This window comes from Amphiura filiformis, chromosome 11 (assembly GCF_039555335.1).
Source record: "Amphiura filiformis chromosome 11, Afil_fr2py, whole genome shotgun sequence".
NCBI lineage: Eukaryota > Metazoa > Echinodermata > Ophiuroidea > Amphilepidida > Amphiuridae > Amphiura > Amphiura filiformis.
In genome coordinates this window covers 32,074,669-32,087,534 of record NC_092638.1, presented here as the reverse complement: position 1 = coordinate 32,087,534, position 12,866 = coordinate 32,074,669, and the positions used below count along the sequence as shown (strand labels likewise).

At 43.7% G+C, this 12,866-nt stretch overlaps 2 protein-coding genes and 1 pseudogene across 2 annotated transcripts; all 3 read right to left on the bottom strand.

The window, feature by feature from the left end:
* Positions 1–708: 708 nt before the first annotated feature.
* On the bottom strand, positions 709–1,704 carry LOC140163636 (uncharacterized protein F54H12.2-like). The gene has a single exon (XM_072186950.1). The coding sequence runs from the start codon at positions 1,702–1,704 to the stop codon at positions 709–711; it is 996 nt and encodes a 331-aa protein (XP_072043051.1).
* Positions 1,705–2,922: 1,218 nt separating this feature from the next.
* On the bottom strand, positions 2,923–6,709 carry LOC140163635 (uncharacterized). The gene is made up of 4 exons (XM_072186949.1): positions 5,712–6,709; positions 5,003–5,577; positions 4,641–4,884; positions 2,923–3,448 (listed from the first exon to the last, which is right to left on the bottom strand). The coding sequence occupies exons 1-4, from the start codon at positions 6,707–6,709 to the stop codon at positions 2,923–2,925; spliced, it is 2,343 nt and encodes a 780-aa protein (XP_072043050.1).
* A 2,228-nt stretch (positions 6,710–8,937) lies between these two features.
* LOC140163634 (ribonucleoside-diphosphate reductase subunit M2 pseudogene) lies at positions 8,938–9,915 on the bottom strand (annotated as a pseudogene).
* Positions 9,916–12,866: the final 2,951 nt, after the last annotated feature.

The window sequence follows — 12,866 nt, the reverse complement described above, 5'->3', positions numbered from 1 at the left end:
GATGATAAAGGTAGAACAGGCAAAATTGTCCACACACGGTACTGTAATCTCCTTGAAACCTTTTGGTATTGTGTTCGTAATTCTCTACGTTACGTTTCAGAAAGGTCTCAAATTCAACGGCTAAATTTTTGGGAGCGTTTCCGTAAGAATCGAAAAAAATCGGCGTAACGTTCGTTTTCGAAGTAAAAAACGACCCAATGTTTCCCTGGTTCCTTACTGGTATCCGTGTTAACGATGTACGCTCGAGGAAAAGGTTTTTCGATCTTGATAGGAAGCTTATCCCTGGGAAGAACATTTCCGAATATGTCGCGTACGATATGATCGGATTTGACGCATCGAAGCAAATCTACCGTATCCATCTTAATGATCGTAATCGATGACGATGCTGCGAGATTTGGTAATTTCCAGCATGGAATCCCACTCGGCGTAGACGACAAGGTTGACCGTGTTAGGAAGGGGTACTTGAAACTGTAATTCGAGACGAACCGATCCGTTACGTAAAAGGTTGAGATGAGCGTCGTCAGAAGCATCCGGCGATAGATCAAAGGCGAACAGAGTGTATCCGCCGGCGTAATCTTCCCGGGCTACCTGTACGCCTCGGTCCTTGTGCAGGTTGCTTGTGCCTTGAAACAACGTCTGATAAGCCATTATATGTCCTTGAAGGTTAGGTTGAGCGTCGGCTTCTTCGAAACGCGGTCTGAGGGGTTTTCACGGAATGGTTTCGCCGTTGCAGTGTAGAGCGAGGTAGTTTAAGTTGAAATGTTTGAAGAAATACGGGTTCTTGGCGTACGCTCCGTTGTAGGCTGTATTGTCAACGAGTCCAAAGATGATGCGTCTGGGTATCTGTCCCGTAAACAAGCTTTCTCGAACGAAGGAGAGATTACCTTGCGGGATCGAAAAGCTCTTGACGTCCACGCGACGAATAGGGTACTTGGCGGTAACTCCGCGTTCCAACTCTTTGGCGTGTGACATGGTCAATGTCGGATTCAGTTTAGCGCTCCTTACGAAGAGAGTGGCGTCCATGATCTGCACTTTATACGCGGGTTGTTGAATTTGAGGTCTGATACCCCTGAGAAGGCAGAATTCATTTTTGCTCCTGTGAAGTTTGAGTTTAAGAAACTTTTCCTGACAGAAAATGTCCGAATGAATCATCCCGACCATATCCACCACGCGACTATTATGGGTAAACTGAGCACGTTTCTTCAGTCCGATGTTAGCTTCATCGTCTATTAGCGCGGGGTCGCAGATGTCCATTTTGTACGGGGTATCTTTATAGAAGAGCGACGATGTCAAGTGCGATTTTGTAGCGTCCGATCCGTAAGTGAGCAGAGTTTCTATCATGGCGCGATAGGCGTAAGTGTTGGAAGCAACGCTGACCATTCTATCGTTCAAGTGGACGTCCACCTGATTGAACATCGAATGCAAAAACAGGTTCGTAGGTCCGACCGGGGCGTCTTGCGGTATATCGGCTCCATCGGGTAACGTGATTTTTGCCCTGACATACAGTTGAGTTTGCGACAGATCCAAGTAACCATCCGGAGATCCCGGTACCGTAAATTCCAACGGTCCATCTGACGTCACGGCGTTCAACGGTTTATATTCGAGAAATTGACTGCTGAGTATATCGGTCTGAGTCGGTGGAACGCTGAATAGGTCCGTTTCGGTTTTAGAACAGGGGCAGGAGTGGTTACTGACGAGAGACATTTTGGCGTAACGTAGACTTAACGGTCGAAGATATCCAGAGGTCTTTTCGCTCGCTTAGCTCGCGATGAAATGACCGATTTTCCGGTAGTCTTTCGCTTTATACCTTTTCGAACGGGTTGTTTAGACGATCGACGCTGATTCCTCTTCTTCTTCTTTACGGTCGTTTTCTTGGATGAAAGAACGTTTCGTACCGATTCCAGACCGCGTTGTCGAGCGGCGGTTCTTAGATTTTGACCGCTCAATACGTCTTGACCCACGTTAATTCCCGTTCTAAGGGCTTCTTTACCCAACTTTTGAGCGCCACGTTTGAGTAAAGGAACGGCCGCTCTGAACATTCCGGAAAGAATACTTCCTAACCTGTACCCCTTTGCATTCGGGATCCCCTAAAAACCGGGAAATCTCCGCGACCCGTCTGGACGTAACCTCCTTGTTGTCTGCCAACCATGATGATAATGACGCGTATATCGTAACGTTTTACCTTTTAAAGAATCCCGTTTTGACGGCTCTGAAACATAACTTGACGATGATCTTGCCGCGTTGAAATAGAATCTTCTCGCCCGTGTCTTGCCTGACACTCATGGTGATGGTATCGAAACGTTTCATCTTTACCTTGACGAAATGAGGGGATTGGTAAGTACGCGTAACGACTTCCCCGCCGTCGCGTTTATCGATGTGAACGTAACGTAAGAGGGGCACGAACGCGTCCCCAACGATCTGATCTTCGACGATATCGGTATAGAGGTACAGAGAGTACAGCCCTCCGTTTAGATCCATGGGTAAATCCGCCTCGGTAGTTTCGTCGATCAGTGTGTTTCTATTAGTTTTTATTCACGGTTATTTTCACGTTCTCTTTTCCGAGATCGTCCATGAGCTCGTGTATGGTTAGGGATAACTCTTCCAGGTTTTGGTAATAACCCTGCGGAATGGTAAACATTTTGAGGTTACTTCCCGTCCCATCTCCGCTGTAGAGTACGTTGTTGAAAGGTTCGACGATATTGTAGAACGAGTGAGGGAACGAAATTTCGGTCAGAGCGACTTCCCAATCACCGGACAGGTCGATAGGCTTGAATAACTTGGTGGTGAAATCGTTCATAGTATTGTCGGGGTAATTATCGAAGGAACTATTACTAGGTAACGTAACGTAAAATTCTCCGGCGTCGACCGCCATGATCGGATGTCGAACTAAGAGTGATGATTGGAGGCAGCTACGCACGTGTATTATACGGAATCTTCTAGATCCACGACCCAACTGTTAAACTTGTCGGGCCAACCTAACCATTTGACGAAATATTCGGTAACGCCTTGACGTTTTCTCTTTCTGATTACTTTCTCCACTTTAAACAGACCGTCTTTGTCCTTGGTGACTTTTTGAATCTCCCGGCCGTAGAAGGTGCCTTCGATTTCTTCGTCGTTGAAGTCTTTCAGCACGTACACCGGTACTCGTCTGTCGATCCTTTTCGCCATCACGAACAGTTCTTCGGACCATTGAGGTAGATACCCTTTTCTAAAAGGAAGTTTTTCGACTGAGATGCGGACCAGGTCGCCGGCCTCGAATAGATTCTGCTTTTTCGGTTTTCTCGAACGTTTATATTTTCCGTACAATGTCTTCCATACGGCGCTTTCGTTGTCTTTGTTAACGCTGACGGGACTTCGTTTGATGGAGCGATGGTAGCTGGCGTTGTAACCGTGGGCCGCGTCTCGCAAGATGCGATGATACTCGGAACTATTCGTTCTCGTAAAGTACCTGAAAATACGATATTTTAAAGTTCGATTAAACCTTTCCACGATAGCCGCTTTGGTATCGGGGTTCTGAGTGGTAAAGAAATGGATATTTTTATCTTTCAAGAGTTTTTGCACGTCTTTGTTTAGAAATTCTTTCCCTTTATCGCTCTGTAATTGGGTAGGTTGCCTTCCTTCCTCGAAAATATTTTTCAACGCCGCTGCGACGGTAGGTCCTTTCTTGTCCTTCAAGGGTCGCGCCCAGGCAAATTTCGAAAACACGTCGATGCAGGTGAGGACGAATTTATATCCTCGATTATATCTGGCCAATTTCTGAAATTCTACGAGATCGATCTGCCACGTTTGGTCGATACCGCCCGAGAAATAAATATTTCTGGGAAATCGCCTCCTACTCGGTTTATGCAGAGTGTAGGCGTCTTGGGTAAGGAGCTAATTCTCGATATCGCGTCTAGTCAGTTGAAACTTGCCTTCTCGTTTAACCTTTCTATACAATCTGTCTATACCCCCGAGACTACCCGGACCCGATACGTCGTAATATAAACTCTTCAAGTAATCGTCCACGTCCCTATCCATGGTTAGTCTAGCCACGCTATGACGAATGAAACGGAAACAACGACATTTTATTCATTTTTGTTACGTTTAAAAACTTTTATTTTGCCCTATTTTGCGAAAGATTAATAAATCTCCCACATGTTTCTATTCAGGGAGGATCTACGACGCTTCCGGGTTCTCGCGCTGCGTCTTCGTTTAGGGGTAACGCTCGATATCCCTTCGGAATCGTCAGATTTTCCTCCCGGTTCTTTATTTTTACGATCTCGTAAAGCGTTACGTCTAGCCGTATTGGTGATGAGAGATTCCGGAGTGTTGTTACGAGCTAGCGCTTCGTTAAACAATTCCCAGGCAAATGGCCCAGGTAATCGCCGGTAGGAGGTTCCCACTCACCGGGACGCGTGAGGAAAATGACGCTATCTGTTAAGAAAAAATACAAAAGGGAGGTATAAGTACAAATTAATCGTTCGAGTAACTGACTGCCCCCTCGTAGCTCAGTCGGTTAAAGCGTTCGACAGTAGTTCGAAAGATCCCCGGTTCGAATTTATTTGATTCATTTACTTAAAATATTTTATTATAGAAAGATTAATGTTTTTATCGGAAGAAGTGTCATACCAGTGTCTTGATACATGGCGCGATCCCCCAACTTTTCTAGGACTTCGTACAGTTTGAGTCTGGCGTGACAAGTCGTAAAAGCCGCGATGACGACGTTGGTGTTCGGATTAATTCGGGCAAAGTCCCCATCTTCCCGGTAGGTCACTTCGATAACTTCATCGTTGATCAGTCGAATATTGTCGACGGTGACGCTATCGCTCGTCAATAACTTGTATACTTCGGAGGGGTCGTCCAGTATAACCGTCTGACTCATGCTGGATCTTTGCGCAAATTTACCTGTAAAAATAATAGTAAATTAATTAAGAGATGAGAATCCGGTTAAGAAAGTACGTACATGAAAGGATGATGCTGTGTACGGGTTATAATTTTTTAATTAATTTTTCTTTAAACTCACCCCACATGCTGTTCAGGCACAGCTTGGCGAGCGACCTCATGCCGGGATTCTTCTCGATATTCTCGGAGTCCAGTCGTATCCCTTCGTTTTCGAAGTACTCTTCGACGTAACGCTCCTTGTCTTCGGGGGTCTCGCACCAGTCTGGATAACCGCTAGCTTCCTGTTTCAATTGGAGAAATTGGTCTATATACTCGGTGAACCGACCGCCCGTCTTGGTCGCTTTATCGTACTCTGCGCGTTGTTCCCAGTCCCACACGACTTCAATATTGTCGATGACGTATCCCATCTTCACGGCTTTCTCTACTTCGAGGGTCACCCACGTACCCCGGATCGTTCGGGCTTTATCGGAATGACGACAGTAGGCTTGTCGTTTCTCCTCCATGCACGTTCCACACAGGGCGAACATCAATTTGCCGTGACATCTCGCCGGTAGGACGGGATGAAAAAGCCATCCAGGGGGTAAGACCGTGCACCGTATCAGCCCAAAGTAAGAAGAGATATCCTTGAAGTTATTCGTGTAGATCTTCGGATGACCTACGATATAAGGACGGTACTTATTGCACCAGGGATAGAGGCTGAAAGAAAGAAAAAATAGGAATAAAAATACGCCATGTCTTATTAGTATTATTTTCAACTATATAGTTGACATTGCTAGGTAAAAATACATGAATCGAAATGATTAGTTTAAGGACGGGGCGATTCGACTTACCTAGTAAAGTCCAAGTATCGGATAACCTCTCCGTCTTTGACTTGATGGAAGAGTTTTGTCGCTTCGGTGCGACCTCCGTACAAGCTCTCTCTCGGGTTCAAGGGTTCGAAATGAGCTGGAACCTCGATCTGCAGTTTCACATCGGCGGGTAAATCTTTCCAAATCTCCTTCCATTCATGTTCCCATATTTCTATAATCTCGTACCCGCGGTAGTTGATCTCCAGCTGTTGTTTTCGGAACAGAGTTATCCTGTAGAGTTCAGCCATGGGTTTCTTGGAGATGGGGTTCAGAGTGTCCCCGTCGTAGCAGTCGGGACATCCATGAAACAGACAGCCATGATAGGAATAGATGCGGCGTTTCTCCGAACAAAAGCCATCGACCGTCACTCTTCCATTCAACCGCACTTCTCCCCCGTTCATCGCGTGTTGTATTTCGATATCATCCTCGAGAGACACGTGATTCAACCATCGTATGGAGTCGAGAGAAAAGTTCTGGTTCGGACCGTACGCGTGCGGTGGAATGATCGCGATGGTGTTTGGTTGAAGAAAATTTCTTCGCAACACCAAATTGCAAGCGGCAGCGATAGTGAGGGGCTTATCTAACGGGTCTACTCCAGGATCGTCTTCTTTCTTTTTCGTCACTCTCATGAACATGTCGCGGAATTTCATGCAACACCGACGAAGGATATCGACGTCGCGGACGCAATATTTCAAGAGTTCCTCTTGCAGATCCCACGTCAATCCCTTCTCTTTTTCGGCAGCGTGCCAGTCCATAAACCGATCTTTACCGTCTTCCGACATTCCCTCGGGGTCGAAGAATTCAGCGGCAGGTAGCTCCCCTCGGTAATTCTCGTTGGCTTTCGTGTTGAAGAAATGCGGAAAGTATCCTTTGCATAATTGGCGGATACCGAAACTCTTGGGAAGTTTGGAAAGAGGCATCGGGAAGAAGTTTAGGCTGTCCTTGAACACGATGTTGGGTCCCGGTACGGTGATGGACATGATTTTCGCGCCATTCATGATCACTTTCGGCTTGATGGCGTTGTCGTAGAGGAATTGCAGGATAAAATACCCGTCATACCCTTTCAAGTTATGTGCCATACATCGGGCGTGCTTATGACTCTCTCCCTTGAAAAGCCAAAGGCAGAATTCTTCCATGCAACTCTCTCCTTTAAAAATCATTTCTTTATCTTCCCGCAAACGTCGCACGGTTCTTCCAGAGGCTGTTCGGCGCACGATTCGCACACTTTCTGAGCGACGCAGAGATTCGGTTTGTGAACTCCCGTATCTTGCTGGCTTTCAACATCGAAAAAGATATAGCAGAATGTCGTATCGTCTTCTTTACCGTTTTCCTTTACTTCACAGGGTTTGATGTAACATTTATGTCCGGCGGGAAAGTTACCTTGACAAATGTGACACCACAGATCCGTACAATTATGTTTCGCTCCTTTTCTCAAAAACTGCCTGTTGATGACTCTATCGCACTTTTCGCACTTGTAGTATTGATTACATATCGTACCGTACTGTTTTATAGTGGAACCGTTTTTCTTATGGTTCTCGAAACACGCGGGTGTTTTGAAGTACCGTTTGCAGTCCGAACAGTAGGTCCAGGCGGTAACATCGTCGGATGTTTGACAACTTCCCGAATGACAAATCTTGCAAGAATTCTCGCAACGATGAATTCCTTTAATATCGTATCCCTTCTTACACGGGTGACACCAATAACTTCGGTTAAGATACGCGGACATGGACGTAATCAGATCGAAGTGTTGGTTGTTATATAGAAGATAGATGCCTTTATCTTTCTGAGGACCCTTGTATATAATCTTATCAAACTGGTCTTTGGAGTTGATACTCGGGAACCACTTTCTGGAAACTTTCTACGTCTTCCAATCCACAAGCCTCAAACGGGACGTTCGCTTCGTCGTGTAAAGCTCTGGCCTGATCTGTCTGATGTTTTTTCCATCTCGTATGCTTCTCCATATACAATTTCTAGCATTCAATTCGTGTTTTGCGATACCCGTCACGATAGCTCGCGCGAGACACATGTTGTCGCTCTGGTTGGTAATATCGACGATACATTTCAAATTTTTCTTCTTCTCGTCCCACATTTTGAATATCTTCTTATTGTTAGGCTTACCCCCATTGGGCATCTCCATATGCACGACGTTGATTTCCATGTCGCATCTCTCCTTTTCCTTCGCGGATTTGTTTTTTCTGACGCAATGCCTGTACGGCGCTATCTATCTTGGGTGAGACTTCTTTCAAAACGTTCCAATCTTGTAGACTCAAATTGATACCTTTCTGACTCGCCATCCATTTCTGGGTAACATTATGCCGGTAATATTCTCGGATGTTGATATAAATTTGATCTCTAATAAATATTAACGGCGGTAAATTGGAGCGAGACTAGTTGTTAATTTAATGACTGTTTCTTGACACGCCAAACCCAACCACCGATCGTGTTTTTAACGAGAGAAAACACGTTGCAACGCATAGTCACAAATATTAGCGGCGGTAAATTGGAGCCAGACTAGTTGTTAATTTGTTGATTAGTTGACACACCAAATCAACCACCGATCGTGTTTGTAACGAACGAAAGCACGTTTCAACGCCTAGTGTCACAAATATTAGCGGCGGTAAATTGTAGCGAGACTCGTTGTTAAAAAAAAAACCCAACATTGTCCACCTATCGTTGTCCACCAACATTAGCCACCGATTAATGGATCGTGTTTTTTAACGGTTAGTCTCGTTTGGTTGGTTGTTTCTTGACTCGTTAAATTATCCACCGCGTGACGTTACAATCAGCGCTTTTTAACGTGTTTTTAGCGGCGACACGGCCACAAATGTTTATTGAATACTCTCGCTTTGTTGGATATTTTTCTCCGATGAATGAGTCGTATTTTTGAACGACGTTGAAACCGGTGCTTAAAATCGCTTCAACAACAAATTGTCACGCCTCGTAAACTGTTGCAGTTTAAACGCCGGTAAATTGGAGCACAACTCGTTGATTCTTGATCGACGAGTCGCCAAATTATCCACTGATTGTGTTTTTAAACGGTCGTAATACGCGTTGTCAAATTATCGTGTTTTATTAATGACGTTTTGTAATGACGTCACGTTCACAAATGTTTTTAACGGTCGTAAATGTTTGTTGAATGCTCTCAACTTGTTGGATATTTCATCTGATACATTAATCGCGAATTGTTGTTACATTGGAACGTAACTCGTTAAAATTCAGCCGTGAGAGTAAACCGTTGCTCCTCTTCCGTCGCCATAACGCCTGCCTTTTGGTATTCACCGACGCGTTTTTCGAAGAAATTCGTCTTACCTTCGAGAGAAATATTTTCCATAAAATCGAAAGGGTTGTTCACGCGATAGAATTTTTCGTAACCCAGTTCGACCAGTAAACGATCGGCGACGAATTCTATGTATTGAACCATTAGACGTTCGTTCATTCCTATCAGTGAACATTTTAAAGCCTCCGTCATAAATTCACGTTCAATCGCCACCGCTTCTCGTACGATTTTCAGCGTCGTTTCGACCGATGGTTTCTGGTCGATGTACGAGAATAATAAACAAGCGAAATCGCAGTGCAACGCCTCGTCGCGGCTGATGAGTTCGTTTGAAAAAGTCAGACCGGGCATCAAGCCTCTTTTTTTCAACCAGAATATCGCGGCGAACGATCCGGAGAAGAAAATCCCTTCGACGACGGCGAACGCTACGAGTCTCGTGGCGAAAGTGGCCTCGTCGTCGTTGATCCAACGTAGAGCCCATTCGGCTTTCTTTTTCACGACCGGTATAGTTTCCACGGCGTTGAGTAAATGCGCCTTTTCGCGTTTGTCTTCGATGTATGTATCTATAAGCAAACTATACATTTCCGAGTGAATGTTTTCCATCATGATTTGAAATCCGTAGAAGAACCTCGCTTCAGGAATTTGTACTTCGCTACAGAATCGAGTCGCTAAATTTTCGACGACTATTCCATCGCTACCCGCGAAGAAAGCGAGAATGTGAGAAATGAAATACTTCTCCCCATCGTTGAGACTTTCCCAATGCGGTTTATCTTTAGAGAGATCTACTTCAGTCACCGTCCAGAATGACGCCTCCGCTCGCTTGTACATTTTCCATATGTCGCGGTACTGAATCGGGAAAATAACGAACCGCGATGGATCGACACGTAGTAATACTTCCTCGCTTCGGGACATTTTCAACTCTTATGTGGAAAGTGCGCTATGCACAGTGCTTTATATCGAGTTTACGATCACGATAACTATATAAATATGATTACGCAGCTTTGGGATTGTACTCTGGAATATATAACCGTGGATTATACTCGCTCATGAATCATATTACGCTTTTGGAATTATATTATGTGTTTTATAACGTGGATTGTACCTGAATTGTTTCACGTTATACGGAGCTGTTTCGGTAAGTCGCAATCTTTATTTATATATTTTCGTACATCCCAAAGTTGAACATCATTGTGCATCGTTGCGAGTTATTCCCAAAATACAAACGTCCCTAAATATTAACAACCCTAAATATTAATGTCCCTAAATATTAACGTCCCTAAATATTAACGTTGATTCAAAATGGCGGTATTTCCGGTTGACCTTTCAAAATGGCGGTACTTCCGGTTGACCTTTGACCACTTCCGGTTGACCTTTTCAAAATGGCGGTATTTCCGGTTGACCTTTGATCTCTTCCTGTTGACCTCATGACCCATGACCCGGAAATGACCTTTATCCTTTGACATGCGTTGACCTTTGACCTCGTGACCCGGAAGATGTCCTGGAAAGCTATATTACTACTGAGGTTGGTATGTGAGTGAGGCACAAAATCCTCACCAAAAAAATTACACCCTAAATTGTGCCATTGCTGGGAATCATGATTGATATAATAATGACAAATCACACTACACTGTTCAACACGTTTTTAACAAAAAATTGAGATTCTCTTTCTGCATTGTATTTCATTTCTTACGTGTTTGCAGAAATGAATAAATAGTAATAATGGCCTAGGGGTTGATGGAGTCTAAAAATGTAATCTTCAGGAGCAACCGCGTACTATTGGCTGTACGTTTATTAGTGACAAAATGGGATATCATAGGGTCTGAAGTGAACATTTCGGAATCCCAACCTTTGAGAACTAAAGGCTTGGACTGCTTAATGCACCCGTCATTGCAACCCTAGGTACCAGGTGATGGTCCGGGACATAATTATAAAACCCGGGATTTGACTCATAATTCGTCGAAGGAGGGGGGTTGGCCGGGAACCGGTATAAGAATTGGCGTCGGGCTCGGTTCTGTATAATACGCAGGATATAGCCTATAGAATACATACTGAAAATTGCACTTTGCTCTGATTAGAAACTAGGTGATTCCGGTTATCGTATATTTTAGACCTTTTTAGAGAAGCATTCTGTCTACGAAACAGTGATGATAAGATCGCCGCGATATTAAAACCATAAGATATAGGCCTATCCGATGGCCGGGTATATGGGCCAAGGACTACCCGGGGTTTACATCGGTTTGTAACGGATATTCGCCCCCCGGTATATGCCCGTGGGGTCTGGGTCTTGGCCGGATGTTAGTCCTGGAGTTGAACTTTTAAACCCTAAATCCTCGGCCCACCCCCACCACCCCTCCAACTCCGGATACCCATGGACCGGGATTGCTTTTGATATGTGCATTCATATTTGAGATTCTAGTGCGAAGCCGGCTATATTTGAAGTAACAAACAAACTGCCTGGGATACTGTAGAATCATGGTTTAAATATTGACAAAGAGGGGAAATATATTTTTTTTTAATTAACAACACCACGAACATTCAGATTTTAGTGATTTCATAACATGACTTGCAGTCAAAACACGGCGAATTTTTTTCGAAATCTCTCCTGAATTTAAAATTAAGACACAGCATTGAAATGATATTTCACAATTTATATCTAGGTAACAGTTTTGTAACAGGTCTTCCGATTTTGGATAGAATTAGCTGTGTTTGTGCAGCTTGAACGTCGCGTCGTAGCGGCTGTATCAAACACCACTTGAACTATTAATAGAAGGCATGGTGGGAGATAAGGAACCAAACAATAATAGCTGCGCAAAGTGTGAATGTAGAGTGCTTATTATTCGTTGGGGGGGGGGGGCTCTCGAGCTGCCAAACCAGTTGTCATTTCTAAGGGTTATATTTTAAGGGTTTTGGTTGGTAATAGCCAGCCATCGTTTTTAATTTAAAAAATATAAACAATAAGGCCGTATAAAATTAATGTTTTGTTCTCGTCCCTTTTTTCCTCAAATTTCTGGGATTTGTCTGATTTTTTTTAGATTATTCAGTTTTTTTAGATTTATGAAATCTTCATACATATAAATCAGTAAGTTTATTACAGAACAATGACCACTACCAAGTCTTTTGGGGGTATTGGTTTGTCCCTCAGAATCTCACATTTGAAAAAAAGGGCTTCATCGTTTCCTCGAGCAATGTTGGAAAAGACCGAAAACTACTAACAATGCTAATTTTACATTGAAAAAAAACACCCCAAAAACACGCCTCCCTCATCAATTCATAAATATCCTTTAGACGAGAACCATAACATTACTTTCATACGGCCTAATTGGCCGCTCTCTTAAAGATAAAGAATACAAACGTGAGGTCACATTGTTGTGTCAATATAGCCGACCTTGAATGTGATAATACTTAGTATATAATGTTTTGTGTATAATAGTCGGGTCACATAAGCCTACATTTAGCGTATCTAGCCTATACTGGAGCTATATAAACGCATTCAAAAATGGTAAGTACTTATGTTTTTGTATATAGCAATTCCCTTTGAAGTTATTTCATCAACTTTTACTCCTTCATCGGCTAAAATAATAGGCCTATAGGCCTATAATAAAGACACACCGCTTTCCCATTGTGTAGCTATTTCTCTTTTCTCTTTAAGCGCTATGCCAACTCTATAAAAGTTGCTTAAGTTTAAGGTTAATAACTATTTTCAACTGTTGCGATTTGGTCATTCACAGCATCATGCGTGAGCTTTGGCAAAAATTGCACTGATCATTTCATAGCTAGCGTGTAGAAGGAGTCAAATATAACAGATATACTTTTGTAGGTCCTGTGGTTCTTGAGTTATGTCGTAAGGAGGCCTGAAAGCACAT